This window comes from Macrotis lagotis, chromosome 1, assembly GCF_037893015.1.
Source record: "Macrotis lagotis isolate mMagLag1 chromosome 1, bilby.v1.9.chrom.fasta, whole genome shotgun sequence".
Taxonomy (NCBI): domain Eukaryota; kingdom Metazoa; phylum Chordata; class Mammalia; order Peramelemorphia; family Peramelidae; genus Macrotis; species Macrotis lagotis.
In genome coordinates this window covers 430,988,802-431,016,142 of record NC_133658.1, presented here as the reverse complement: position 1 = coordinate 431,016,142, position 27,341 = coordinate 430,988,802, and the positions used below count along the sequence as shown (strand labels likewise).

Genomic DNA, 27,341 nt, shown 5'->3' with positions numbered 1-27,341 from the left:
CCTTCCTGACTCCAGGGTCCATGCACCACCTAGCAGCTCTCTCCTTTGTATTTTGAGGATACGGGGTTTTCAAGGAGGACTGGTTGTGAGGACTTGCAGCGCTGTTTTCAGGGCTGTTCATTCACCTTTGGTATCCTGTCACCTACCTCTGCCCTGTGACCAGGAACTGTTCCATGAGCCACACCTTGGTAACACAAGCAGACATGTTAAATAAGATTGAAGATAACTGATAAGCCTCAAACCCTTCTATGAGTTAGGGGGCATGTTTATCCCCAAGCATGTGGAGACTTCCCCTAGGTAACAATTTGTTCCAGCAGCCATGAAGGCAGCTGAAACAGGTGCTGTGGGGTGCTTAGAGCTTGGTCAAACATTGAAAATTCCAAAATTATCCTCTATATCCTGGGTCATCACTGGTTGTCTTGACTCTTGTCTCGCTGCTAAGACTGGGATGACTCTGAGGACTTTGTGCAACTCTTCCTATTAAACTGTGATATCATTTCTCTTCAAAAATGAAGGATGAACATCTGATCATTTCTCAGTTTCCTTTCTGGATCCTCTTTCAAATAAATTCTGTTGAGAGTCCTATTCTCTTGTTGCTATACACTAGTTTACTTAAAGGAGTGATCTCATAAGTTCCCCATTGATTTAATTACCATCCTCTTTGCTTATTCTCAAATTCACCCTTCCTGTCAGTTTCTCTGTTGAACCCAAATCTCAAATATTGTCTTTTAGTTTTTGCAAGGCAATGGGGTTAAGTGGCTTGCCCAAGGCCACACAGCTAGGTAATTATTAAGTGTCTGAGGCCGGATTTGAACTGAGGTACTCCTGACTCCAGGGCAGGTGCTCTATCCACTGCATCACCTAGCCACCCCGAATCTCAAATATTCAACTGCTTTAAAGACATTTATAATTAGATGTCCAAAAAATTTTTAAAACTCCTATGTCCAAAATGGAATTATCTTTTTCCCTTAACCACTTTCCATCTGTTACACCACACCAGGTATTACCATTCTCCCAAACCCTCAAGCTTAAAACCTCATGATTTCTCCCTCTCAGCCATGATATCCAAACTATTGCCAAGTCTTTTAATTTCATCTTTGCAACATCTCTCCTATATGCTCCCTTCTCTCCTCCTGTCACTGCCACTACTCTAATATAGATCTTCATCACTTCACCATGCTTCCTGAAATAGCCTACCAGTGGCTCTGGCTCTGCCTATCAACAACTCCTATCTATTCTCTGGTTTACTAAAGTGATTTGCCTTATGCAGACATCAAATCATGCCTCTTCTAAAAGAAAAATGGCTTCCTAGAGCCCACCAGATCAAATACAAAAATACTTTTTGTAAGAGGTCCTTCACAAACCTCTTACCCTTCCAGTCTTTTTACATCTTACTATTTACCAACACATACTCTGATCTGGTGCCACAGGCATCCTTAGCTAAACTAAAGACAAGATAGTTCTGGGTATTTTCTGATTGCTCCCCATACTTACAGTGTTCCTCCATTCCAATTGTTTACCTCCCTGACTTCATCTCAATTAAAATCTCCATAGGCCTTCTAATTTTTACCTTCATACTACATTATAGCTCATTTTATGTTTGCAAACTTCCTCTGCTAGATAGTAAGCTCTTGAGAGCAGGGACTTTCACCTTTTTTAAAAAAAACATCTTTAGTACTCGGCAGCGTCCAGCAGTTAATAGGGACTTGATGTATCTGAGGCAGATTTTGTGAAGTGACTTAGTAACTGGAATATGATTAGAAGGCAGTGGATGTGATAGGTATTGAGGAAATAAAAATGGGAAGATTTGGTATCTTAGTTGGACCATGTGGTGTGGAGGAGAAAGAATCTTGACATTTAGAGTGCCAACCTAGAATAACAGAACTGATCTAGGACAGATTTTTTTTTGGGGGGGAGGGATAGAGAATTGTTGACATAAGTTACTTGGTAGACTGAGTTCAAATCTGGGGGCAGTTAGGGGGCTCTTAGTGGCAAGGAACTGGAAATTGAAGGTGGCTGAATGAATTGTGGTTTACAAATGTGATTAAATAGTATTGTTCTGTAAGAAATCATGTGGGACAGGACTACAGAATAGCCTGGAAAGGTATGCACGAACTGACACTGAATGGAGCAGAACCAGAACACTGTGTACTAACAGAAATATCATGTAATGATCAGCTATGATGGCCTTGCTCATTTCAGCAGTACAATAAAGATAAGAATTGTGGTAAATTAATTACTAATTCTCCTAATCAAATTATAAGCCTGGTTTGCTTTAAGTATAATGGAGGAAATGAGAGATAAAGAACATTTGCTTCAATAGTAGATATCAAAACCCAATGCTAAGACTTCAGCACTCTGGGGTGTTGCCTATACAGATTATGAAATATTTAGCAAAATAAAAAATATAAGTCAATGTGACCCACAAATACAGACTAATGACCTTGAATTAGAGGACAAGTTCTCCTACCTTTAAAATTAAACAAATGTGCCCTCAGTCCCAACCTCTACCAAATGCAAACTTAGGTTGATCATACATCAAGAGTAAATTTTTAATTAACCATTGCTCACATCTTTTTTTTCTTCCTTTCACATGCTTTCATGGCAAACTTTCACCAATATGGTTGAGCTAACCTAACAGGAGACATTCAGAATACTTGAGACAGAATTCAAGTCAACTATGAGTTTTTGAAATGCAGTCAAATAAAATTAAGTACTTCAGCTTTCTAGGGGTTTGATGATGGAATATGTCCAAGGAAAAATCATATCCAGAGTAGCAAAAGGCATTAAGTTTTAAGAACTGCCCTTCCTCACCATACAAGGTATTATCAATTATAATAAGATTGTAAAAGGTCACATTTAAACCTGGCAGGATGGACAAGCTCCCTGAGACAGCACGCTTCAAAGACATTTCCAAAAAAGTTGCAATTACTATTTATATCTTATTAAAAAAGTTAAGGTCCCACAAAAAATGCAAAAGGTTCAATATTCATCTTTTAATAATCAAGTAATGTAGAAGAAAACAGGAAAGTTTAAAGACAGTGGTAGAGAGCAAAGCATACAACTGCTCCTTAGGATAACCTTTGTATTTTTTTTGAAGCTTCAAATTTAGTTACATTTTGATCCCTTCAGATTTCACATTGGTCCAGTGTACAAGATTTCCTGTCACTTAAGTGTTTCAAAAACTAAAATGTTACTCCTTATGCTTATAAAAGTTTTAAAGAACCTTGCTAAGCTTGTTGTTTTAAATGATCCCTTACGTCAACTGTCTCACAGGCTGTATTATTTTATTTTAAAAAGGTTTTTTGCCATTTAAAGAAATTCTGGTGTCTTCACAATACTTCTGCATGCTAATTCCTTTCCAATCTATGAGGTCAATCAGGTAGATTTCCCAATCCATAGAAAAAGCCTAAAAAGCATCAGGATTCTCAATTACTAGTATTCTCTTAAATTTTTGAAATAGCAACATCCCATTACAAAGATGGTTGTTTTGAAATATTTCAAAGTCTGGGCCAGAAGTTTTAAATCTGGAAACTAGAGTCAAAATTTGTGAAAACCTGGGCCAGGACCTACCCACCTGTAGAACACCCATCATAATTTTTTGAGTATCTGGCTGCTGGTCAATGTAAAATAAGAAATATACCAAGTTTGAAGTCACACTCTGCATTACAGATTCTGACTTATAAAGTACGCTTTTAGCTTTATTTCAGTCTTTTTAAAATAAGAATGTTTAGAAAATCAAGTTAGACATAGTAACACTTTTTAAAAATTTTGGCAAGATAGTTCCAAATAGCAGAAGCTATATCAATGTAAAAAGGCATGAAAGATATCAACTCAAAATATCAGGGCAAGTAGCACACTGAAAAGGTATAATAAATGCCCAAACATTTTGAAGTTAGGAATCTAGACTATCAAGGTCAAGGCTGAAAAATTCTCAAGGATGTTCACCATTTTAAATTAAGTGCACATTTTTCTCCCTGGTTTCCCTAAAATAAATCTTCCGATTTGGCTGTTATAGGTCAACCTATTTAATCACATCCAAAAGTTTGAAATTTCACTCAGCAGAATTGCTACACATACAGAAATACTCCCTTTGTTAATATGGATTCTTAGCTTAGCCCACATGTACATTGCACTAAACCTCAATGACAACATGGAGCAAACATACATAAATTTGTACAAAAAACCTTTTAACTTTTGTTTATGCTTATATCCTAAACCTTCAGTTAAACAAGGTGTTATCCTGTCATTTCTAGGGTGGCATTTACTACTCGAAGGAATAATTTTAGATGCCAAATTTGAAGGGTTAGAAATAGAGGGATTTTATTTCCCCCATATATTGCTAACCAGGATTTAACTAAGGTCAAACTATCAAGTTTACCCCCCAGGTGAAGCCCTTGAAGGAATCTCAAATCTAATATGCTCCCCAAGATATCACACACACATACACACACACACACACAAAATTAGCCTTTTCCCTTCCTCCCTCCCTTTTAAGCTGGCTGAGACACTGAAGTCAGTGTCATTTTAGGCTCAAGTCATTCAAAGTACCAAACTGAAGAATGACCAAAAACAAATTTTTATTTTTACAACTAAATAAATGTAATTCAAATGTGTCCATCACTAGTTTTTTTTCCCCCAAAGTAACATGCTATAAATAAGCAAACTAAACCTGGGCACTGATGTATATGGACTCCCTAGATGTCTCACTGGGCTTAGTTACAGAAGATCACTCACAGTAAAAAGACATTTTGAGTACAAAGTGTAGCATGATGTTAAGCCTTTTTTTAGCTTCTGCACATACATGTTGCACTTCTGACTGAAAATGCAGAGAAATTCGAAGCATTACACTGTAAGCTCAGTTGCAGTTTTAAATGGCATCTCTATCAATGTCATCATCCTTGTTATCAGCAGACTTCACAGTTTCAACTTTAGGTACGCTGGCAGTCTTAGAATACACCACCTAGGAAAACAAGAGCAGTTTTATTTAAGGAAGAAATACCACATACAATAATATCACCAACGCACATTAAGTGAAATCAAACGCTACTGTTTTGGTGAAACACAAAAAAAGAACTCAAGGCATTGGTACAAAACCATCCTGGGCAACCATAATCTAAAAGATAAAACAGGAAGAAAAGCTTTAGCTTCTGAGGGTTTTTAACTAGTATTTTATAATTCTTTATAAACACACCCCACAAGAATTGTATACTAACAACCAAGATACCTCAATATTTTCATCTTCATCTTCCTCTTCTCCACCTGAAGATTCTTCTTCTGCTTCCTTAAGCCATTTTATAAAGGGTTCTGCTTTGACACGAATCTCTTTGGCAAGTTCCTTTGAGACATATTTCTTGGAGGCCTGAAGAAATTAGTTTATTACTTTAGCTTCATTTGAAAAATCTAAACACTTCTTTCTATAAATTCTTTAGGGAAGTATCAAAGCAAAAAGCAACCTCAACACAAAAGAAATCATTTCCTACCTTTTCTGACCAGCTAATGATGACCTCTTCTTCCAAAAGGTCTGCATCATACATTTCCTTCAAGATATGTGGAATTTTGGAGATGAGCTGAGCTTGATGCATCGCTACCACACACTCCAAACCGTGAAGAAGGTATCTCTGAGCTTTTTTGTTATTGTGGCAGAACTGGAAAACATAACACAGCATTAGAAACATTCAAGTAATCTAAATAGCAATCCCTTACTCTTGAAATTAACTATGGGTAACACACACAGATAAACAGTCCATAGAATTACTACTCTCCAAAAAGAAAATCTACACCACTAGTGCTTTCATATAGTCAAAAACCAGACCAATACCCTCCCCCTGACAAAAAGCTTTTTATCTAAGTGAGATGCTGTCCATCCCCAAGAATAGCCATAAAAATCATCTGCTCACTCGTAGAAAATGACGTCTATACTTCTTTATTTGTTCTCGTATCTTCTCATTAAAAAGAACTTCAGTCAAAACGAGAGGGCCCATAGCTTTTACATCCAGTCTTTCTGCTTCTGCAACAATTTCTTTGTCAGAAGAATCGATAATACCTTCTTCTTTCTTTTTCTGCCAGGAGACAAGAGTTGGAACTACTCATCTAGAATTGTTTGACCTGAATGAAATGCTGAAATGTAAAATTCAAGGAAGTGCTTCATATTTATTAAAATACTGAATTTACCTTCACAAAGTCAAATAAAATATTGACTCTTTCTTCAACTGTCCTTTCTAGGTCATCACTAAGTGTCAGAACTTTTGCATGATCACTGATTTCATCCATTCTGCGCCTTTGAGCTTCTTCGGTTGTGTCCTCTCCCCAATCTTCATCTTCATCATCTTCCTATTCATAAAATCAAAAACCCAGTTGACAACTTAAAAGCTTCATTTTAGGAAATGCTTGAATTAGTGGGCCTTTCCTTATAGAAAACACATTTTGAATCCTTAATAAAGGCAAAAACCACTACCTCTTAGCCCGGTATTTCTTCCAAACATATTTTTATCCTAAATGATGCCAATAGTTTTATAATAGCATTTATGCTCTTATTCTCTACTTTTAGAATAACTGCCCACATCCAACTCAGATCCCCTCATACCTGTAAGGTGTAAAGTTCAAATAAAAAGAACTTCCCACACTCACCACAGCATGTGGAGGGTTAAGTTCATTGGGTGGTGGTGGTGGTGGTGTTGTCTCATTGCTGGACACAGAACCATTTTCTTTGTCTTTGCCCTTTCTATTTTTCTTTTCTTTTTCTTTTTTTCCCGTAACACTGTCACTATTCTCTGAGAAAGAAAGGGGGAAGAAGACAAAAGTTGAATCCCACATTTTCCATTTCACCCCCTCAAACCTATTCTAGATGCCAGATATAGGACGACCTAGGTCTTCTTTCCTCTGTGTCCTAAGTATTAACAAAATTAAGTTTCAAAATTAAGTTTTTCAGTCCTGGGTACTAATCCTGTTTAAGTCTATATAACAGATGGTCTCATTTAAGAGAGATCACTGGAATAGGTTAGACTTGCTTATTTTTTGCAAGTTGAAATTGTGTCAGACAACTTTTTGTCAGCCACAGAGTGTTACTTGCAATAAACCAAGAGGGAGCTGTATGAAGAACCAATCCCTCAGAAAAATATCTACCACTTTCATAACTTATACTTTTAAAAGAACAAAACCAACTTGAATTCCACTATTATATAAATGCTTTACACAACTATACAAAAATAGGTGGTTATGATAACACTTACCAGGTGGATTCTTGAGAATGAATGTACAGAGTTTATGGTTTGTGTCAAGCATGCCTCGATAGCCACAGGCTTTGCAAGAGTTACCTATTGTTTGTTTCTTAGGATTGACATGCTGTCAGAAAGAAAATTTTAATAAATTCAGTATTTAGTGCAGAGTGCATGTGTGTGTATACACACACACACACACACACACACACACATAAATAAACATATATACATAGATGTACTTAAGCTTTAAACACTTACATAAAATTCAACATTGCTTTCCTATGGAAACAATTCACTTACCAGATCAGTTTCAGGATTCTCACACTCAGGACAGAGAACAAATTTTTTAATGAATCCATCCAACATGTCTTGCAGCTTATTCGCCTCATGAGATCCATTGACAATGTAACGGTCATTCTTAACATCAAACTGGGTCTGTGCTCCCAGCTCACAACCAAAATATTTGGTGGGATCTTAAGAGGGGGGAAAAAGTGAGTTAAAAGATCTTGGCTCACTAATGTTTGTTGCATTCATTATTGCTACCTATCCAAATACATGCAATCATTGCTCTATTATTAGAAGCTGGGTTTTAAAAAACATTGCATATTATGTATGTATGCATACACACATGTATGTATGTAAGAATTCAAAATAAACATGAAGAATATGAATAGCTCTCTAATTCTTGGTGTTCCCAATGTTTTGACTTACTCAATTCATAGCCCCAAACACAAGCTTTCAGATTATTAATGTGTCCATAGAATTATCAGTATTGCATGTTCGAATTTCTTCACATTACTTACACGTTGGAGGCCGATTAAGCGCCTTTGCAACGTCAACCATGTTGACTATAACTGTCTTTATTCCATTTCCTTTGCCCTCAACCTAAAAAGAAAAGTTTAACACTTGTTATTTCCATCCTAGTAAAGTACACCATTAATTAATTTTCACAAATACTAAGTTATTTTGACCCTCAAAATAATATAAAGCTGTTGAGACTTACCCACACTGTATCTTCCCAAACCAAGTGGGAAAGGAAATCAGTAAACATTACCTTAGCAATCAGACGGGGCATTTTGTAGCGATAGAACTGATCTGAAACGCTGCGGTTGACGTTGACAGACATTTTGGCTTATTAGTAGTAGTTTTATCAATAAGATGAAGAGATCTTTGATTGCAACTTTTTGGTATCTTCTGTCTGGAGAAGAAGGGATGACATAAACGACTGCAAGAGTTCTCGGTCTCTGACATGAAAAAGTTTTTGCCACAGAGGCTGTAAGCGTCTTGCTTGTATGCTATATTTCCCCAATACAGGTACCAATGGCTGCGCAACAGCTCTGAAACAGAGGGGGAGGTAAGGTAAGAGAATAAAGAAAATTTAGTGACTTTTTGAAAAGAATATTCACCTAGTTGCTGATTTATAAACTGACCCTCACTATCACAGAAAGGCAAAGAATAACTAAAGGGAGGGAAGGACTTAACCAAACTAAATGTTGCTGTCAATTCAGAATACCCAGGAAATCTGATAAGAAACAATCTTTTTTTCCCTTGGGGGATAGGGTGAAGGGGTAGATAAACTCGTTTTTAATCATCACAGCCAGGGGACTCAACTATATTTCTTCTTGTTTTTGTGGTGTTTATCAAGTTTCTTCAGATACTTAAATTGTCCCTTCCTTTGTTTCCATTTGACAGGCTATGTGACCTTGGATGTATTCTCCAATTCCCTCAGTAAGGATATAAAAAACAAGTCAACTACTGTTTCAATATTTTAGGTAACAAATTATACAAAGTGAAAAGTACAAAGTGTAATCTAAGGCCCATGTAATGCATATGCTATCTAAAAATTCTTGTTTCAAATACAAATCAGAAAGAACAGGACATTCTGGTCACAAATCAACCATTTTGTGACACAGAACACAAAAACGCAAATTAAAGGTTGTCACTGAATTTTCTAAGTAGTCTATGATTCAGTCTCCTAATTTCCACATATCTTTAAAAAAGGTCCCTCCGCGTTCACTGTTACCTGTATCCTAATGCAACCATAGACGGCAGGTTTATGGAAGACCTAGAATTTCTGTCTAAATCAAGGGAGGAAGCACCAGTGGGAATACCCTAGAGCCGGTCAACTATGAAGCAGCCGGGATTCGGCCCCGAGCTTCTCAGGTCAGGACACCTTTTCCTCGGAACAGCCGCACCCCCAGGGTGACACCACTGGCAGAAAGAATCACAAGTGAAGGCAGCGAAGCCGAGCGGCGGCCGGGGCCTGGAGTTCTGCGGCGCCGGGCCCTCTTCTCTCCCCTCCCCCCGCCAGTCCCCTCCCCCCGCCGCGCTCGATGACTCATAAATGCAGCAATTAAGCACTGAGTCAGCGTTTGAGGCGTGGCGCATGCGCAAAGCTTCCACCCCCCCCCGGCCTTCGCCGAACACCAGCCTGGGTGCGCCCCCTTCCCGGGGGCGGGGGTCGTACCCGCCGACCCCGAGGCTGCCCCTTTCCTCCCCCAGCTGGGGGGTGGGCAAAGCGAAGTGCGCCACGCGCCGGGCGGGGGGGAGGGGAGGTCACGAGGAAGCCGAGCCGCCATTTTGTGCGGCCGCCATCTCCCCGGGGCCGGGCGCCTCCTCGCACTTCCCGCCGCCGCCCCGCAGCCCGCCCTCCACTCACCGTTTTCGTCAAATAAAGACATAAACCCAACGCTGCTCGCCCGGGACTGGGATGAAGTGTCTGAGGCGCGGTACAAACAAGAGTCCGAGCAGCAGCAAGAGGTGGAGGAGGAGGAAGGGAGGAGGAGGAGGAAGGAGGAGGAGGCGGAGCAGGAGGAGTGGCCCAAGCCAGGTGCCGCCCCCGACCAGCGGGGGGAAGGGCGGGCGGTCCAAGGGACTTCCAGGGAGAGGCAACACCCTTCTGCACTGGGAGAGCCTGGGAACCTGGAGGGGGAGAGACACGGGCGCCATTAACAGGGGCCAGTCCCCGCGAGGGAAAGCATTGGTGCGGCCTACTTGCCCCGCCTGCCCGGGGGCGCAGAGGATTGCTTCGGGGGGCCCCGGCCCGCGGCGGCCCCGCGGGGCCGGAGCCGATGCCGCTGCAGACTCACCTCGGGAATGTTCTCGCTCGGACTGAACAACGCCGATGCCGCCGCCGCGATCACTCTACCCCCCCAGGCCCCGCCTTCCCCGGTCCAGCTGTCCCAGCCCATTGGCTGACGGACTGCCCGAGCCCGCGCGCCACTGGCTTTTACTTCACGTCAATCACGACCGCCAGCTCCCCCCCCCCAGTGTCTGGCTTCCCTACTTTCACACCCGCCCTTGCGCTAAGTCCCAATCTATTGGCCGACGAGCTGCTCCAACTCGTGTACCACTGGCCGAGGCCGTGAGTCAATCACGGCCTCCTCCCCGCCTCTGCTCCTCGTCCCTCCCCCCCGTCTCCCCGAAGCTCCGCCCCCGCCCATCCCCGCCAATTGGTCGGTGAGCCTTCGAGTCTGCACACCATTAGCGGCGGTGTCGTGTCAATCAAGGTCTGCCGCCTTTCCCTGTCTTCTCTCTTCCCCTTTTCCACACCCACCCCTCGACCAAACCAGCAACCCCAAGGTACGACGCGACGAAGACGGCTCGAGATTTCTGGGCGTGCAGTCTCGCGAGACCCGCCGGAAGCTGGAGGGGTTGGGGTATTAGGGCGTCCCGAGGATCCAGGGGGCGCGCGCCTGTCCGTTTCGTTCTCGAAGCGGGAGGAAAATGGCGGTTGGTCGTCCTTCCCGTCTCCACCCCCCCAACCCCCGCCTTTCTGGCGCCCCGGCTCGCTTCTTGGGGGTGGGGTTTGTCGTTACATGATGGTGTGGGTTTCGTTCCCCGGCCCCCAGCACCCGGCTAGCGGGGGTTCTTCCTCGCCTCTCGCGCTCGTAACCTCTAGGGTCACCCCGGCGCGCGCCTTTCTGGCTACTGCGCAGGCGCTTCCGCCCTGAGGTCGAGGGGTCACCGCCGTGGACGCGGAGGCGGCTTCCCCCGCGCGTCCACGTGCGAGTCTCGGAGAGCGACCTTAGGGGTGATCCTGAAGCCTGGCATCGGGCGCACCTGCCGCCGCTCGTGGGCATAATGAGCAGCCGCGGCGCTCCGTGCTGCCGGAGAAGCCGAGCCAGGCGGCTGAATCACGGCCCCCCGGGTGCAGCCTGAGCGTTCTTGGGAGAGAAGTCGTGAAAAAGTGCGGTTTTGTGTAACCCCGGGCAAGGCGTGGGCCTGAGTGCCGAGCTCCTGTTTAACAACAGTGGCTCTGAAGGGTTGTCATCTTCTTTCTGGGTTTTTCCAGAGACTTTTCTATATCAGTGAAATCACAAAACTAGTCCAGAAAAATGTAAAAAAGACAAACCTCAAACTCCAAGACTGAACCAATCCATTTGCTCTTTAGGTCAGTCCTCAATAGCAGGGTTACTATCTCTCACTTCTTTAGTATTCAAACTACTAGAGAAATATACTGCAGTACAGTGACCAGTCCAAAGATAACTATTATTCCTCCCTTAACATTCCTCTGCCCCATACTGCCCGTCTCATCTTTCCGGGGTGAAATCTGATTCTAGGGCTGGGCCTGGAATTTGAAATGGAAGATGGTCAGCTTTTCCCCACAAAAGCTGCCTTTTCTTTCTCAAACACATGGAGCTACCCTCTGGTTAGAGAGACTAGAGGGGAAGTTTTGTGAGAACTGTTTCTGTGTATAGAGAGCTGTACTAGGAGTTAGGGCCATCAGATAGCTCTGGGAATTTATTGTCTAGTAGAGGAACAAAACAGGCCCAGATAATGATAGTATATGACACAGGGATGCATTGTAAAGGTAGAAAATCAGGTATCCCAAGGGGTCTTAAGAGAGTGAGTTTGAGTTGGGCTTTGAAGGATAAGTAAGGAATTCATGAAGTGAACAAAAAGAAGGCAGAAATACCAAGAAGCAAAGTAAAGGGGCCAAGAAAGTAGACCTGAAGTCTGGTGAAGAGAATGCACTGTTTTTCAGAATAAAGTTTTAATATCTATTTAAATTTACTAAAATACATAGGGTTATAAAAGAGACCAATTATTTTGAAAAAGAATTTTCTTAAAGTTTATTGAATCTCAAATTAAGAAACCCTCTATTTTTTCCTTTACTGTCTCAGCCTTATCATGAGCTTTTTTCTTCTACTTAAGTTGAAAACTTAATCTGGTAAAAGGAGAATAAAAAAACTAGAGGTCAATACTTATCCTATCTTTTCCTTCCAAAGATCTGACTTTTTCTTTTGTTTATATAGGAACACAAAGAATCTTGAAGGTTTAAAAATATTTTCTGAAAGCACCTAATCCACCAATCTTTGAGGTACACATTCCCTCTATGCCCATAGAATCTCTGGGACCTTAAGTACAAATACCATCAAAAAACTTTTTTTCTTTTTTAAAAAATATCACACAAAAAGAGACCTGTCAGTGGAAACTATATATGGCTTTTAGAGTGATAGTCAAGTATCTGAAAAACTGTTTCTTATTTTACATCTAATGATATATAGCTTTCCTACTCTGTTAAGAGAGGAATAATAGTTATCATTGGACTGGTCACTGTACTGCAGTATATTTCTCTTGTAGTTTGAATACTAAAGAAGTGAGAGATAGTAACCCTGCTATTGAGGACTGACCCAAAAGAGCAAATGGATTGGTTCAGTCTTGGAGTTTGAGGTTTGTCTTTTTTACATTTTCTGGACTAGTTTTGTGATTTCACTGACATAGAAAAGTATGAGGAAATTCCCTCAACTAATGTAGATAATGGCACTTGCTCAACATTTTATAATCTTAAGAGAATTGAGTGGGAGCACTGAGATATTAATGACTCAGCCAGATTTATACCACCAATGTGTGGGTCAGAGGTGGGATTTGACTAAATCTTCCCAACTCTAAGGCAGGTGGTCTAGGCATTATGCCAGTCTGTCTTGGGAATTTGAACAGTTTAACTCACTTGAATTGGCATTTACTAAACATAAACATTTAAAATATATATATATATATATATATATATATGCATAGTGCTGGGGAATAAAAGGACACAAAGGAACTTAACATTATTATTTTTTCCTGTGCCCAAAATTTCCTTGGGAATGTCTAGATCTGCCTCATTTTAATTTTCATCAAGATTAAAGAGGCATGGAATGTAAAATAGATTTATTACACACACAAAAATGTAAAAAGAACTTTTACCCAACGCCACTGTAAGGAAAATTGTCTCCTATGATGAGCCTCATCTTCTACTGTCTACAACTATTTTTTACTTTGTAGTGCTTTTCTGGTCTGGGTGTTCCCCTTGATCCATTTGGAAAAAGAACTGAGTCAAGCAATCTCTCCTTATGGGGAGTCTCATCTTCTACAGGCACCTCTATAATTGTTGGAAACTTGTAATGCCAACAGAGACATTGTGAATTGTTCCTTTCCTTTGTATCTTCCTTTTGTGCCAATCCTTTTCCTTTACGTTTTTGGCAATAGTTTGGTAATAGTTCCCCTTCTCTCTGCCTGCTCCCTCAGGAAATATCTGGAGTTTCTGGTGTCCTAGTTTCTCTGTGCATGTGACTTCCAGGAGAGGGGTACATTGCACAGGCATCTCTCCAAGGAATAGAGTCCATGTTTATGTATAAAGGCCAAATACAAGGGCAATGCTCAGTTATAGCTCAGTCATAACTACTGCAAGTCAGATTCAGTACTGAAACAAAAGCTTCAGTAGAACAAAGAGGACTTGAGACAAGAGGATGTCTTGACTAGGAAAGACAAAGAGGAAAGAGGGAAATCTGACCATGAAACAAAAATACAACTAGCATTCTACCCTGTAGTCCCAACTCTGGATATTTCTCTAGGGAACATGGTATCAGCCAGCTTACTTACCACCCCAAGTACATCTGACTTCCTGATTACTTTTTCAAATTTGTTGCTCTCTGAAACAACTGTGATAATGTGAATGTGTAAACCTCTTTCAATAGTGCCTTCAAAGCTGGTAGATACAATTAAGATAAGGCTTGGCTGTCTTGTTTCTAGGGAGAGCCTTACTAGGGTGCTACAGGTTGATGCCACAAAGGAGGTAGACAAAACCTCAGGGAAAAAACAATGAAAAAATACTCCATATACCTGGGTTCAAATCCGGTCTCAGACACTTGATAATTACCTAGCTGTGTGGCCTTGGGCAAGCCACTTAACCCCATTTGCCTTGCAAAAAAAACCTAAAAAAAAAAGATTGAATTTGTTCCATCTGCCCAGGGTTTTGATTCTGACCATTCTGATGACAGAAGATTTATCTGTTGTATTCTAAAATCTTTTTTTTTAGTATTTTGATATTTTGAAGATGTATAATATTTTGTAAGTCATTATTATGAAAACTTTAAAACACTTGTAAGTTTGGCAGTTGGAGAAAGTATATAAAACCAGGCATATTCAATGAGATTGAGATGAGGAAACAAGTAATGTGAGAAATTTCTCTTGATTTTGGTGCTGCCTTGGAACATTACCCATTTTCACCTGAATGTCCTTTATAGTACCAATACAGAGGCCTACAAGTATGTGATATAGCTTGCCTAGGGCAAAAACAAAACTTGAGGCAAAGATATTTAAAATTCCACTGGCTCTATAGGTCTATGGAAAAATTCTTGACACACTGTTTTGCCAAGATACATTCTCACAAAACCCTAAATGGTGACTTTAATGGTGACATAGATATTAATTTCTTTTTCAGTGGTATTTCTTAGAAATTTAGTTGAAAAAGTAACTGAAATTCCTTAGTTAAGTGAGATTGCATTCAACTAGAATGATTTGGGTTTACTTTAGGGCCTGAAAAACTAAAGTGTAGGGAGTGTTCCCCCCTCCCCCTTAATTCTAATTCTTCTTTCACAGGGAAGGGAATGTCCAAGAAAAATGTGGAGCTCCAAAGTTTGCAGAAGGAGAAATCTTGACAATTATCTTAAATGAAATTGGGAAAGAATGAAATATAAGGAGGAGAGAGAGAAGGGACTCTGTGGCAGAAATTATACCTATTTTTTGAAAATGCTGAGTGTATACATTATACATACAGACAAGAATAAAATTATTTCAGGAAGGAGAGAAAACTAGGAGGTAAAGGGAAGAATTTATAAAGGCTCTGTGAGGGGAAAATGCTAATCTAGGAGCCTGTATTTTTCCTAAAGGTAACAGCCACAGATTTTTTTTCCCCAAGCATGAGATAAACTGCTTTTTCCCAGAGAAAATTCAAAGACTTGGGGAGCCCTGGGATATAAACTGGGCTTAGATCCTTTTTGAGAGGGAGAATAAATATGAGTTTTCTTTCTCAGTGCTTAGTTTTTTACACATCATAGACACTTAATACATATTTGTTGAAGGGAATTGAAGTCAGATTTTTGGGTCATTTTGTTTGCTCTTTCTATGATATTCCTACATTTTCTTTAAATATAAATTTAATTTAAATTTCAATGGTAAATATAAGCTTCAGTACAATAACAAGAGAATAAGAAAACCAGGAAACCAAATGTGTCCTCTTGTATATTTGATTCTCTTATTTTCTTACTCTCTTGTTCAGTTTTCAAAATATGAGACTATAAATCTTTTAATTATTGACAGTTGCTAATCCATTTTGTTTTCTTCCTTTTTTGCTACTTAACTGTATGTAACTTACTTGTCATTGTTGTGTTTAACTACACGATTGTAGTCTGTATATTGGGGTTTTTTTTTAGATTTTTCAAGGCAATGGGGTTAAGTGGCTTGCCCAAGGCCACACTGCTAATTAATCAAGTGTCTGAGGTTACATTTGAACTCAGGTACTCCTGACTCCAAGGCCAGTGCTCTATCCACTGCGCCACCTAGCCGCCCCTGTGTATATTGTTAATTTGACTTTTTGGCATCATTTCATAATTACCTATATTTCTTTGAATGCTTCATATCTGTTACTTTTATGGTACAATAATATTCCAATTAATAATAAGCATTTATTAAAAACTTAAAATATATCAGAAACCATGATAAGTGTTATGGCTTCAGATATAAATGTGAGACAGTCCATGCCCTCAAGAAACCTACCTTTTACTGCATTCATAACTTATCTGAGCTTTTCTCAGTTGATTCATACTTAGTTTGTGTCCAGATCTTTTTCCCCTTCTTGTTAGTAACCTCATTTGGTATAGTTCTAATAGTGACCACTTGATCAAAGGACACCTAATTTTAGTCACTGGCATATTTCTATATTTCCAAAAATACTTGGACCAATTCATGATTTTACCAGCAAAGGAATAGCATGCTTAAAACCTTAACCAATAGCATTTTATTGTCTTTCATGATCCTTTTCAATTTGATAAGGATCAAGTGAAATCTCAGATTTATTTTAATTTATATATCTGCTTTCTGTGTTTCTCTATTCACTACACTTGTAGCATTTAAAAGATGTTAAAGGGGTGCTAGGTGGCGCAGTGGATAGAGCACTGGCCTTGGAGTCAGGAGTACCTGTATTCAAATCCAGTCTCAGACATTTAATAATTACCTAGCTGTGTGGCCTTGGGCAAGCCACTTAACCCCATTTGCCTTGCAAAAAAAAAAAACCCCTAAAAAAAATAATAAAAAAATAAAATATGTTAAAAAAACTTTTAAAGAGATTTGCTTTACTGTAATAGAGATTTAACAAAAATAAAAATACATGTCATGTGTGTCTATATATGTGTGTATATACACACACACACACACACACACACACACACACACATATATATATATATATATATATATATATATATATATATATATATATATATAAAACTACCATCAGGGTAGCATGAAACTCTAAAGTAGAGGAAAGACAGAAATGTGATATTTCAAAACACAAAGGACAAAAGCAAAAGTGATCCAGTATCTAGCAATTTGATTCAATTCAGTATTTATTTTTCTTTTTTAAACTGAACTGAAGAAATGAAGCAAGTATTTCCTTAATGAAGTAGAATAGTAAAAAGATTTGTACATGAAACTATGAATCTGTTATGTACAACTTGCTTTTCCTTTTAAATATATAATAGTTATTACTATATATATATATATATATATATATATATATATATATATAAAATAAAAGATTTTCCCTCCCTTTTCCCCTAAAGATGGGTATATACATATAAATTATCTATATAAGTATGTGTGTGGATTTCTGGATTCAGATAGCATCTTCTTTCATGGGTCCTTTGAGATAGACAAATAATAGACTATTTACAATGGTCAAAATGACTTGGTTCTTCAAATTGTTCTAAAACAGTATTGCTGTTATTGTAAATGATATTGTCTTGGTTCTGTTCTCTTCATTCTTCATTATTTTATGCAAGTCTTTCCATATTTTTCTAAAATTATTGAGCTTTTCATGTCTTACAGCACAGTAGGATTTCATCACAATCATCTATCACAACTTGTTTATCCATTCCCCAATTTTTGAGCATCTCTGCAATTTCTAGTTCTTTGCCACCACCAAGAGAACTGCTATAAATATTTTAGAACATATAGGTTCTTTTCATTTTTTCCTAATCTTCTTGGGAAACAGACCTACCTAATAGTAATATTGCTAGGTCAAAAGGTATAAGCAGTTTTATAACTCTCTGGGTGTTATTCTAAATTGTTCTCCCAAATAGTTAGACCTAGTTTACAATTCCATCAGCAGTGACTTAGTGTCACAATTTTTCCACATCCCCTCCAACATTTGTTGCTTTCCCCTTCTATCATTTTAGCCAATCTGATTATGTTATTTCCAGAATGTTTTGATTTGCATTTCTTTAATCAATGATGTCTTAAGAGCATTTTTATATAACTATATACTTATATATTTATATAACTGTTTATTTCATTGGAAAAACTGCCTGTTCATTTCCTTTGACCATTTATCATTTGGGGAATGATTTGTATTCTTATAGATTTGACAAAGTTCTTCATATAGTTGCGGTAGGACACCTCTATCTGAAAAATTGTAAAAATTATTTTCACCATTTTTCTGCTTTTCTTCTGATCTGGGCTACATTGGTTTTATTTGTACAAAATCACTTAAATTTAATGTAATAAAAATTATCCATTTTATACTGCTCAATGCTGTCATTTAATAAATTGTTTGTCCATCCTTAAGTCCTTTAAGTAATATGCTCTATTCAAATTTTCTTTCTTTATTTCTAGGTCATATATCCATTTGACCTTAGCTTGTAAGAGATTGATCTATGCCCAGTTTCTTCCAGAGTGCTTTCCAGCTTTCTCAACAAGTTATGCCAAATAGTTAATTTTTATCCAAAAAACTTAAGTCTTTTACACTTGTCAAGCATGAAGTTACTTTAGTAATTTGCTGCTGTAGATTGTCTACTCTGTTCCACTGCTCTACCTTTCTATTTTTTTAGCTTGAACTTAGTAGTTTTGATAATTGCTGTTTATTACATAGTTTAAAATCTGCTACTAAACTTTCTTTATATTTTTATTAATACCTTTATTTTTTATTTTTCTTCTAAATGAATTTTGTTAATGTATTTTCTAACTCAGTAAAATAAATTTGTGGTAAATTAATTAAGATGGCACTGGATATTATATAATTATATAATTTAGGTAAAATTATCATTTTGGGGGCCTCTCTATGAACAATTTATATTTTTGTAATTATTGAAATCTGATTTTATATAAAAAGTTTTTTATAATTTTGTTTATATAATTTCTAGGTTTGTTTTGGCAAGTATACTCCAAGGTATTCTATATTGTCTAAAGTTATTTTAAGTGAAGTATCTCTTACTATCTCTCTTTTTTTTTTTTTTTTTGCTAGGCAATGGGGTTAAGTGGCTTGTCCAAGACCACACAGCTAGGTAATTATTAAGTGTCTGACACCGGATTTGAACCCAGGTACTCCTGACTCCAGGGCCGGTGCTTTATCCACTATGCCACCTAACTGCCCTTACTATCTCTTCTTACAGAGTTTTGTTGGCAGTATATGAGAATGCTGATGATTTTTGTGAGTTTCCTTTATATCCTGCTTACTTTGCTAAAATTATTGTTCAACTATTTTTTTTTTTTTTTTGCAAGGCAAATGGGTGGTTTGCCCAGGGCCACACAACTAGGTAATTATTAAGTGTCTGAAGCAGGCCAGATTTGAACTCAGGTACTCCTGACTCCAGGGCTGGTGCTCTATCCACTGCGCTACCTAGCTGCCTCTCAACTAATTTTTTAATTGAAACTTGAGAATTTTCCAAGTATATCATCATATTCTCAGCAAAAAGAGTTAGTTTTATTACCTTATTTCCATTATGATTTCTTCTATTTCTTTTTCTTATTGCTACTGCTAAGATTTCCAATATGATATTAAACAGTTGGTTACAGTGGGCATGTTTTCAGGGGCCATGGACAGAGGACCTGGGGGGTGAGTCTGTTCAGTTTTGATGAACTTTCTTTAGAGAAGAAGGAAATAGTAAGATAGGAAATATATAGAAAGGAAAGGATGAAGAAGGAAACTTATTTCACATGAAAGAGTGCATGAAATGAATATTATATGAACATAGAGGAAGGGGTAGTGGGATAGGCATATCATCAGTCACTTAGAAGGAATAGCAGATAAATAGACATTGGAAATAGAATTGATAATATGTTTACATTTGAGGAAAAACACTTGAAAAAACAAAGTTTTGCACAAAGCAGTAGAAGCAAAATCTGTTATGGTTTCAACTGAACTAATAAAAGGATTTCAGCTGGACTAGGTGGGGAAAATAGTGCTGCTACTCATAGAAATAGAGAAGTTGGGAGGAAGACTTGGTTTTGCGAGAAATGATGTTTAAATTTGGTTTGAGACATGTCATTCCTGGATTGAAAAACTAATAATGTTCTGATAAATAGACATAAAGACACATTACCAGAAAATCATTCTACCTTTTATTTCAGTCAATTTCATTTAAATCTAAAGATCAGATTGGGCTTTCATAAAAAGAAAGAAATTCTACTCATTGGGGGAATAGGAAAGGGCAAGGAAAAGGCAGAGCAAGAAATAAGATAAAGGATAATCTAGTTGAGGGTAACAAAAAAACCTGACATTTTGAGGGTAAAGTATGAAGGGGAGATAAAAAGGAAAGGAAGTAAAGAAGACGATTAAGAAAGGGGCACATGGAAGAGAAAATACAAAGTAGAAATAGAATTATAGAGCACTACTGTTAAGCAAACTTTTTTTTTTTACTTTATTTGTAGAGAGGGAGCTGGGAGTAAAGGAAGGAAACATTGAAGACCTACTATGTGCAAGAACTTTATAAATACTGTCTTATTTGATCCTTCTAACAACCTTAGGAAAAAGGTACTATTATTATCTTATTTATAATCTCCAAACAGGTTAAGTGACTTGCCTAGGGTCAAAAAGCTAATGTCCAGGGCCCTAATTGAATTCAGATCTTTCTGATTCTAGGCCCAATAGTCCATCTACTGATCACTGAACTTTCATAGGAGAGGGAAAAGTACAAAGGAAGGGTAGAAGAAAATACACAATTAGCACCATAAATATGAATGGGATAAATTTACCCACAGAATGAAATAGATAGCAGATAAGTAAATATTAGAAGGAATAGCATATAGATATTAGGAAGCAGAATCTAACAATATGTTTACATTTGAGGAAATTCACTTGAAACTAAGTTTTGCACAAAGGAGTTAGAAGCAAAATCTATTATGTTTCAGCTGAACTTAAAAAAAAAATCGGGGCAGCTAGGTGGCATGGTGTGGGGCAGCTAGGTGACGTAGTGGATAAAGCACCGGCCTTGGAGTCAGGAGTACCTGGGTTCAAATCTGGTCTCAGACACTTAATAATTACCTAGCTGTGTGGCCTTGGGCAAGCCACTTAACCCCATTTGCCTTGCAAAAAACAAAAACAAACAAACAAAAAAAAATCAGGGGTCCAATGCCAATTGACAGCTAGGTGGCACAGTAGATAGATTGCTGAATCTGTAGTTAGGAAGACCTGATCAAATCTAGCTTCAGGCATTTGTTAGCTTAAGTGATTCAGTTTCCTCAAATAGGAATAATAATTATTAAAATAGGAATAATAATATTAACAGATATACCTCCTAGGGTTATAGTGAGGATCAACTAAGGTAATATTTGTTAAAACATTTGTTAACCTCAGTTTAACTGAATCCTTTGTTCATTTCTAAAATACACAAAGAACTGAATCAAATTTAAAAAAAAAAGCCATTTTCCAATTGACAAATAGTCAAAGTATATGCAGAGGGCAATTTACAGATGACGAGATCAAAGCGATCCATAGTCATATGAAAAATTGCTCTAAATCATTACTGTTTAGAGAATTTCAAATTAAAGCTTTTCTGAGGTACCACCTCATACCTCTCAGACTGGCCAATATGACCAGAAAGGACAATGATCATTGTGGGAAGAGTTGTGGGAAATCTGGGACACAAATACATTGTTGGTGGAGCTGTGAACTCATCCAACCTTTCTGGAGAGCAATTTGGAACTATGCCCAAAGGGCAATAAAAATGTGCATATCCTTTGATCCAACAATACCACTACTGGGTCTGTACCCTGAAGAGATGATGAAAAAGGGTAAAAGCATCACTTGTACAAAAAAAATTTTTTTTTTTTTAGGTTTTTGCTAGGCAATGGGGTTAAGTGGCTTGCCCAAGGCCACACACAGCTAGGTAATCATTAATTGTCTGAGGCCAGACTTGAACTCAGGTACTTCTGACTCCAAGGCCAGTGCTCTCTCCACTGTGCCACCTAGCCACCCCGTACAAAAATATTCTTAAAAGCCCTGTTTGTGGTGGCAAAAAAATTGGAAATCAAGTAAATGTCCTTCAGTTGGGTAATGGCTTAGCAAACTGTGGTAAATGTATGTCATTGGAACACTATTGTTCTGTTAGAAACCAGGAGGGACAGGATTTCAGGGAAGCCTGGAGGGATTTGCATGAACTGATGCTGAATGAGATGAGCAGAACCAGAAAAACACTGTACACCCTAACAGCAACATGGGGGGTGATGTTCAACCTTGATAGACTTGCTTGTTCCTTCAGTAAAACAACCAGGGACAATTTGGGGCTTACTTGTGATGGAGAATACCATCTATATCCAGAGAAAGAACTGGAGTTTGAACAAAGACCAAGGATTATTACCTTTAATTTAGAAAAAACAACAACCTGATATCTTATTGTCTGATCTTGCTATCTCTTATACTTTGTGTTTCTTTCTTAAGGATATGATTTCTCTTTCATCACATTCAATTTGGATCAATGTATACCATGGAAACAATGTAAAGACTAACAGACTGCCTTCTGTGGGGTGTGGAGGGAGAGAAATAAGATTAGGGGGAAAAATTGTAAAACTCAAATAAAATCTTAAAAAAACAAAACAAAAGAAATGAGTTCTTTGTCAGTACTAGTTGTAAAAATTGTCTTCCAATTTACTACATTTTTTTTTGATCTTGGTTACAGTGGTTTTGTTTGTGCAAAAGCTTTTTAATTTAATGTGATCAAAATTATCTAATGATGTTCTCCCATCTCTTCCCTGGTCATAAGCTGCTTTCCTTTCCATAGATCTAACAGGTAAACTATTCCTTGATCTCCTAGTTTGCTTATAATATTGTCTTTTATATCTAAATCCTGTACCCATTTTGAAATTAGCTTGGTATAGGGTGTGAGTGTTGAGCTAATCCTAGTTTCTTCCATACTGACTTCCAATTTTCCTTAACAGTTTTTTTTTTAGGTTTTTGCAAGGCAAATGGAGTTAAGTGGCTTGCCCAAGGCCACACAGCTAGGTAATTATTAAGTGTCTGAGACTGGATTTGAACCCAGGTACTCCTGACTCCAGGGCCGGTGCTTTATCCACTGCGCCACCTAGCTGTCCCCCTAACAGTTTTTATTAAAGAGAAAGTTTTTATCCCAGAAGCTGGTCTCTTGGGTTTATCAAACAGCAGATTACTATAATTGTTTCTTGCTATACCTTTTGCACCTAATCTATCCTACTGATCCACTCTGTTTCTTAGCCAATACCAGAAAGTTTTGATGATTAATGCTTTATGATATAATTTTAGATCTGGTAAGGCTAAGCTACCTTCTTTTGCACTTTTTTTTCCATTGAATCCCTGAATATTCTTGACTTTTTGTTTCTCTATATGAATTTAATTACAATTTTTCCCATCTCATTAAAGTAATTTTTTTGAAGTTTGAATGGTAAGGCTAAGTTATTTAATTTAGGTAGAATTGTCATTTTTATTATATTAGCCCAGCCTATCCATGTACAGTTGATGTTTGCCCAGTTATTTAAATCTGATTTTATTTGTGAGAGAAGTGTTTTGTAGTTCTTTTCATAGAATTTCTGAGTCTGCCTGAACTAAAACTTTTAAAAAAATTTTCACATGTGCCTTATCTGTCTTAAAACTAATTAAGACTGATGAAATATTAACTGATTAAATTATATTGGGAAGCATATTGGGGGGCCTATTAGGAAACCCTCAATCCCTTAGGGTTGCTCCTAGATCTTTGAGGGAAGAAGTAGTCAGTCCCCTTCTTGGGATTTGACTTGCCAGTGTATTTTGGAGTTGGGAAAGTGAACCCAGAGACTGTGCTACATATAAAATAGGGATGATGATACCTACAGTACTTAACCCCCAGGGTTGATATGAGGCTCAATACAATTTTAATATCTTAAAGAGCTTTAATACCTATCAAAATTCTCAGTCCTACCAACAGCCTTCCATCAATTTTTTTTTTGGCAAAGCAAATGGGGTTAAGTGACTTTCCCAAGGCCACACAGCTAGGTAATTATTAAGTGTCTGAGACTGGATTTGAACCCAGGTACTCCTGACTACAGGGCCAGTGCTTTATCCACTGCGCCACCTAGCCGCCCTCATCAAATCTGAGATATGGGGTTTCCTAGGTAAAAAGGCCATTTCCCAAACTTAAATATATTTCAGAATTAGGATTACATTGACAGATTTAAAATATTATGGATCTGCTATGATAACACCTGGTGAGCAGATGAAGTGGTATGAGTAAAACAAGTTGTTTCATCCCTCATTTGCATTTGATTATGACTGTAAGCAAGGCATACCTATCTTGAAACAGGTTTGTATGCTGCTTCTCTGAGGTAATTGCCATGACCTAAAAGGATGGTTTAACCAACTCGAGAAAGTGATATCATCACCATAGTTCAGATAGCATGACCCAGAATGATTTTTAGCAGATTCAGAGCTTATTCGTGTGTGGGTATGGTTTAATAAGATGATTAAAAGCTGTAATTGTCTAAGATCACAGTCAAAAAAAAGCTTATTCCATCTCAGGCTGATCTTTAGAATATTGTCAAACATTCCATATACTTATGTTAAAAGTATTGCAGTATATTGACTATGTCTTTCTAGTTCTGTTTTAATTAGTGAATATTGATCTTGTGTCTTCTTGCTCAAGAGACAAATCAACTTCTCATAGTTTCACTTAACAGTGTATGATCTGAGACAAGTAATGATTAGCTAGCTGTGTGTTCTTGCACAAGTCACTTAACCCCATTGCCTTGAATAAATAAAATTTTAAAAAATAGAGCATATGGACCTTCATTTTTTGCCTTGAATTCAATACTAGGTTTTTATATTCACCTTCTGTCAGTCATATCAGTCACTCATGTACCTCATGCTTTTATGTTTGTCTACATGATTATGACTACATTATCTACATTTTTTTTTTTTTTTTTGCCAGCAGATTGGAACACACCACCTCTTGGCTAATACTGGCATAAGAAGCAACTCTCAGCTGATGCAAAGTGAAATGAGCAGAATCAGGAGAACAACAGTATTCTACAATGATAAACTATGAGTAACTTAGCTGTTTTCTCAGCAATACACAAAGATCCAAGGCAGTTATAAAGAACTCAGAATGAAAAATGTTATCCAACTCCAGAGAAAAAAGTGATGGAGTTAGAATGGAGATTGAAGCATATTATTTTTCATTTTCTGTATTTTTTGTTTCCCCCCACCTTTGAATCTGGGTCTTCTTTCATTATGACTAATATGGTAATATGTTTTGTATGACTGAATATATATAACCTACTTTATATAGCTTGTCTCTCAGGGTGGGGGAAGGTGAGAGGAAATTAGAAGATTAGAGAATTTGAAACTCAGTGTTAAAAATGAATGTTAAAATTATCTTTACATGTAACTGGGAAAAATAAAATATTTTTTAAAAGCGACTTTATAGAACCCATTTGTAGGTTAATGTATACTAGTAAATCTAGAAAGGATTTCTACACAGTGGAAATATGATTCTGGGGCCTTACTTTAACAACACAGTGAAAATATAATCATAGGGCCTTACTTTCTGCATGATTTTGCTAGATTTGGTTTGTGAGGGTTACCTTTGAATTTCATGGTTATTTTTTTTCATGACCATCCTATCTACTATTGTTAAAAGGAAAAGAAAGAACCCTCTTAGCAAAGTTATTTTGAAGATTTTAGAGACCACAGTTAAATTGTACACTTTCTCAAATGTTTTTAAAAGTTTTAAGTAAGGATCATTTGGAAGCATAAATGGGAAAAGATGCTAAGTGTTTATTATCCTGTGCTTAGAATTCTCTTTGCAGAGTGAGGCTAGTCAGTGTTCCTAGAGCCTTAGATAACCTATTTTGGGGTTGCACAGATGCAATCCATTGGCATTATTGTAAAAACAGGAAAGAATTGCACTAATATGATTTTATAAGCCTCTATCAAATTTTGAAGAAGATCAAGTGTTTGCCTTACTCAATCCAGAGATTTTGTGCAGTGATTTCAGGGCTCATAGATTGAAATGAAAATGACTTTAAAGGCTAACTCACTTAATTTTATAGATGAAGAAACAGGGTTAAGGGAGATTAATTGATTTGCTCAAGGTAACAGAAGTTGTAAATATCAAACACAGGATTTGAACCCAGGAACCATCTGACTCTCCTTCAACTTCCCTTATACCATATAGACTCAAAGACTTCCAGAGTTAATACTCCAGGATAGCAAAAGTAAAGATATATTTGCAAAGGGATTTATTCTTTCCTATGGTACTATTACTAGATGAGTCATATGGGACTTATGGGAAAAGACAAGAAGGCAGTCTCAGGAAGACAAGTGTTTTCTTTTATTGTCATTGCTTTTTTGTTTCTCTTATTCCAAATTGCTCCACCCTTCTATATATTTCTATTCCCATCAATTTCTCTTTTGTTTCTTTGGTGAGATTTGCCACCAAGGATTCAATTTTTTTTTTTAAATCCTGCCAATTATTTCTGCTATTAAGGTCATAAATTCTGTTTTTACAATTCATTTCTCTTTTAAAATATTAAGGAAAATCCTGTTTTCTTGGGAATCCACAGAACCCTTTGCCTCATCAGGTGTTCATTTTGTTTTGTTTTGTTTTTAGGTTTTGGCAAAGCAAATGTGGTTAAGTGGCTTGCCCAAGGCCACACAGCTAGGTAATTATTAAGTGTCTGAGGTCGGATTTGAACTCAGGTACTTCTGACTCCAGGGCCAGTGCTCTTTCCACTGTGCTACCTAGCCACCCCCATTCTCTTTTGTCTTGCAATAACTGTCCATACATATCTGGACTCTTTTACCTGATTTGGAGGACATATTCCCTTTTGTTACTAATATCCTCCCTTTTAGTTTATCTGAGTTTTCTTCCTTCTATGTAATTTTCTGTTCCCTTTTTTTCCCTCTCTTATAGTCCCCTAATACTCTTTTTTTTTTTTGCCTCAATCCCCTTTGAGTGCAGTTTCCCTGAGGTTTGAACCTTAAAGCCATCTCGGACTCCTCTTTTACTCTGCAATTCATGTTCTTTAGTCTTGGCTTCTGCCTGAAATCACTTCTCTGTGAACAGAACTTGCTGAATATGGGTGCTGGGCTCTTTATCTCAGGCTTAGGAAGATATCAGGCTGCCCCTGATTTTCCTCTATTCCTCAGTTTTGATGTTTAGATTTCCGTGTCATTCAGCAGAGAAATGATAAGAGTTGACTTCTCTGGCAGTCAGCTTGTGCAGTCCTGCTGACTAAGTGGTGGGCAGAGGAGGAGGGGATGCATTTTGAGCTTACAAATTATTAACCTTCTGTTTTTGATGCATCAAATTTTTAACCTTATTTGGGTGTTTAGTATACGAATTTGTGGAAACA

At 37.9% G+C, this 27,341-nt stretch overlaps 1 protein-coding gene, 2 long non-coding RNA genes and 1 other non-coding gene across 6 annotated transcripts in view; 2 read left to right on the top strand and 2 right to left on the bottom strand.

The window, feature by feature from the left end:
• The window catches only part of LOC141506411 (uncharacterized), a 40,655-nt gene extending 35,035 nt beyond the window's left edge, over window positions 1-5,620 (top strand). Inside the window, exon 5 of the long non-coding RNA XR_012473874.1 lies at window positions 5,433-5,620. This is a non-coding gene — a long non-coding RNA (uncharacterized LOC141506411). The remainder of the gene's footprint in view (window positions 1-5,432) is intronic.
• Window positions 2,982-10,081, bottom strand: EIF5 (eukaryotic translation initiation factor 5). Of its 3 annotated transcripts, none has more exons than XM_074213167.1 (12): window positions 9,880-10,081; window positions 9,244-9,431; window positions 8,275-8,557; window positions 8,024-8,105; window positions 7,521-7,693; window positions 7,233-7,344; window positions 6,631-6,773; window positions 6,175-6,333; window positions 5,901-6,062; window positions 5,484-5,648; window positions 5,228-5,362; window positions 2,982-4,963 (listed from the first exon to the last, which is right to left on the bottom strand). In XM_074213167.1, the coding sequence occupies exons 3-12, from the start codon at window positions 8,344-8,346 to the stop codon at window positions 4,871-4,873; spliced, it is 1,296 nt and encodes a 431-aa protein (XP_074069268.1). In that variant the 5' UTR covers window positions 8,347-8,557; window positions 9,244-9,431; window positions 9,880-10,081; the 3' UTR covers window positions 2,982-4,870. The 3 variants fall into 3 exon arrangements, with proteins under 3 accessions (XP_074069268.1, XP_074069270.1, XP_074069269.1); XM_074213169.1 differs by having other exon boundaries at window positions 9,332-9,431; XM_074213168.1 differs by lacking the exon at window positions 9,244-9,431.
• LOC141510698 (small nucleolar RNA SNORA28) lies at window positions 6,946-7,070 on the bottom strand. The gene has a single exon (XR_012475123.1). It is a non-coding gene; the product is annotated as a small nucleolar RNA SNORA28 (small nucleolar RNA).
• An 8,822-nt stretch (window positions 10,082-18,903) lies between the features above and the next one.
• On the top strand, window positions 18,904-25,396 carry LOC141506408 (uncharacterized). Its single transcript, XR_012473873.1, has 3 exons — window positions 18,904-19,191; window positions 20,412-20,514; window positions 24,917-25,396. It is a non-coding gene; the product is annotated as an uncharacterized LOC141506408 (long non-coding RNA).
• The last annotated feature ends 1,945 nt before the right edge of the window (window positions 25,397-27,341 follow it).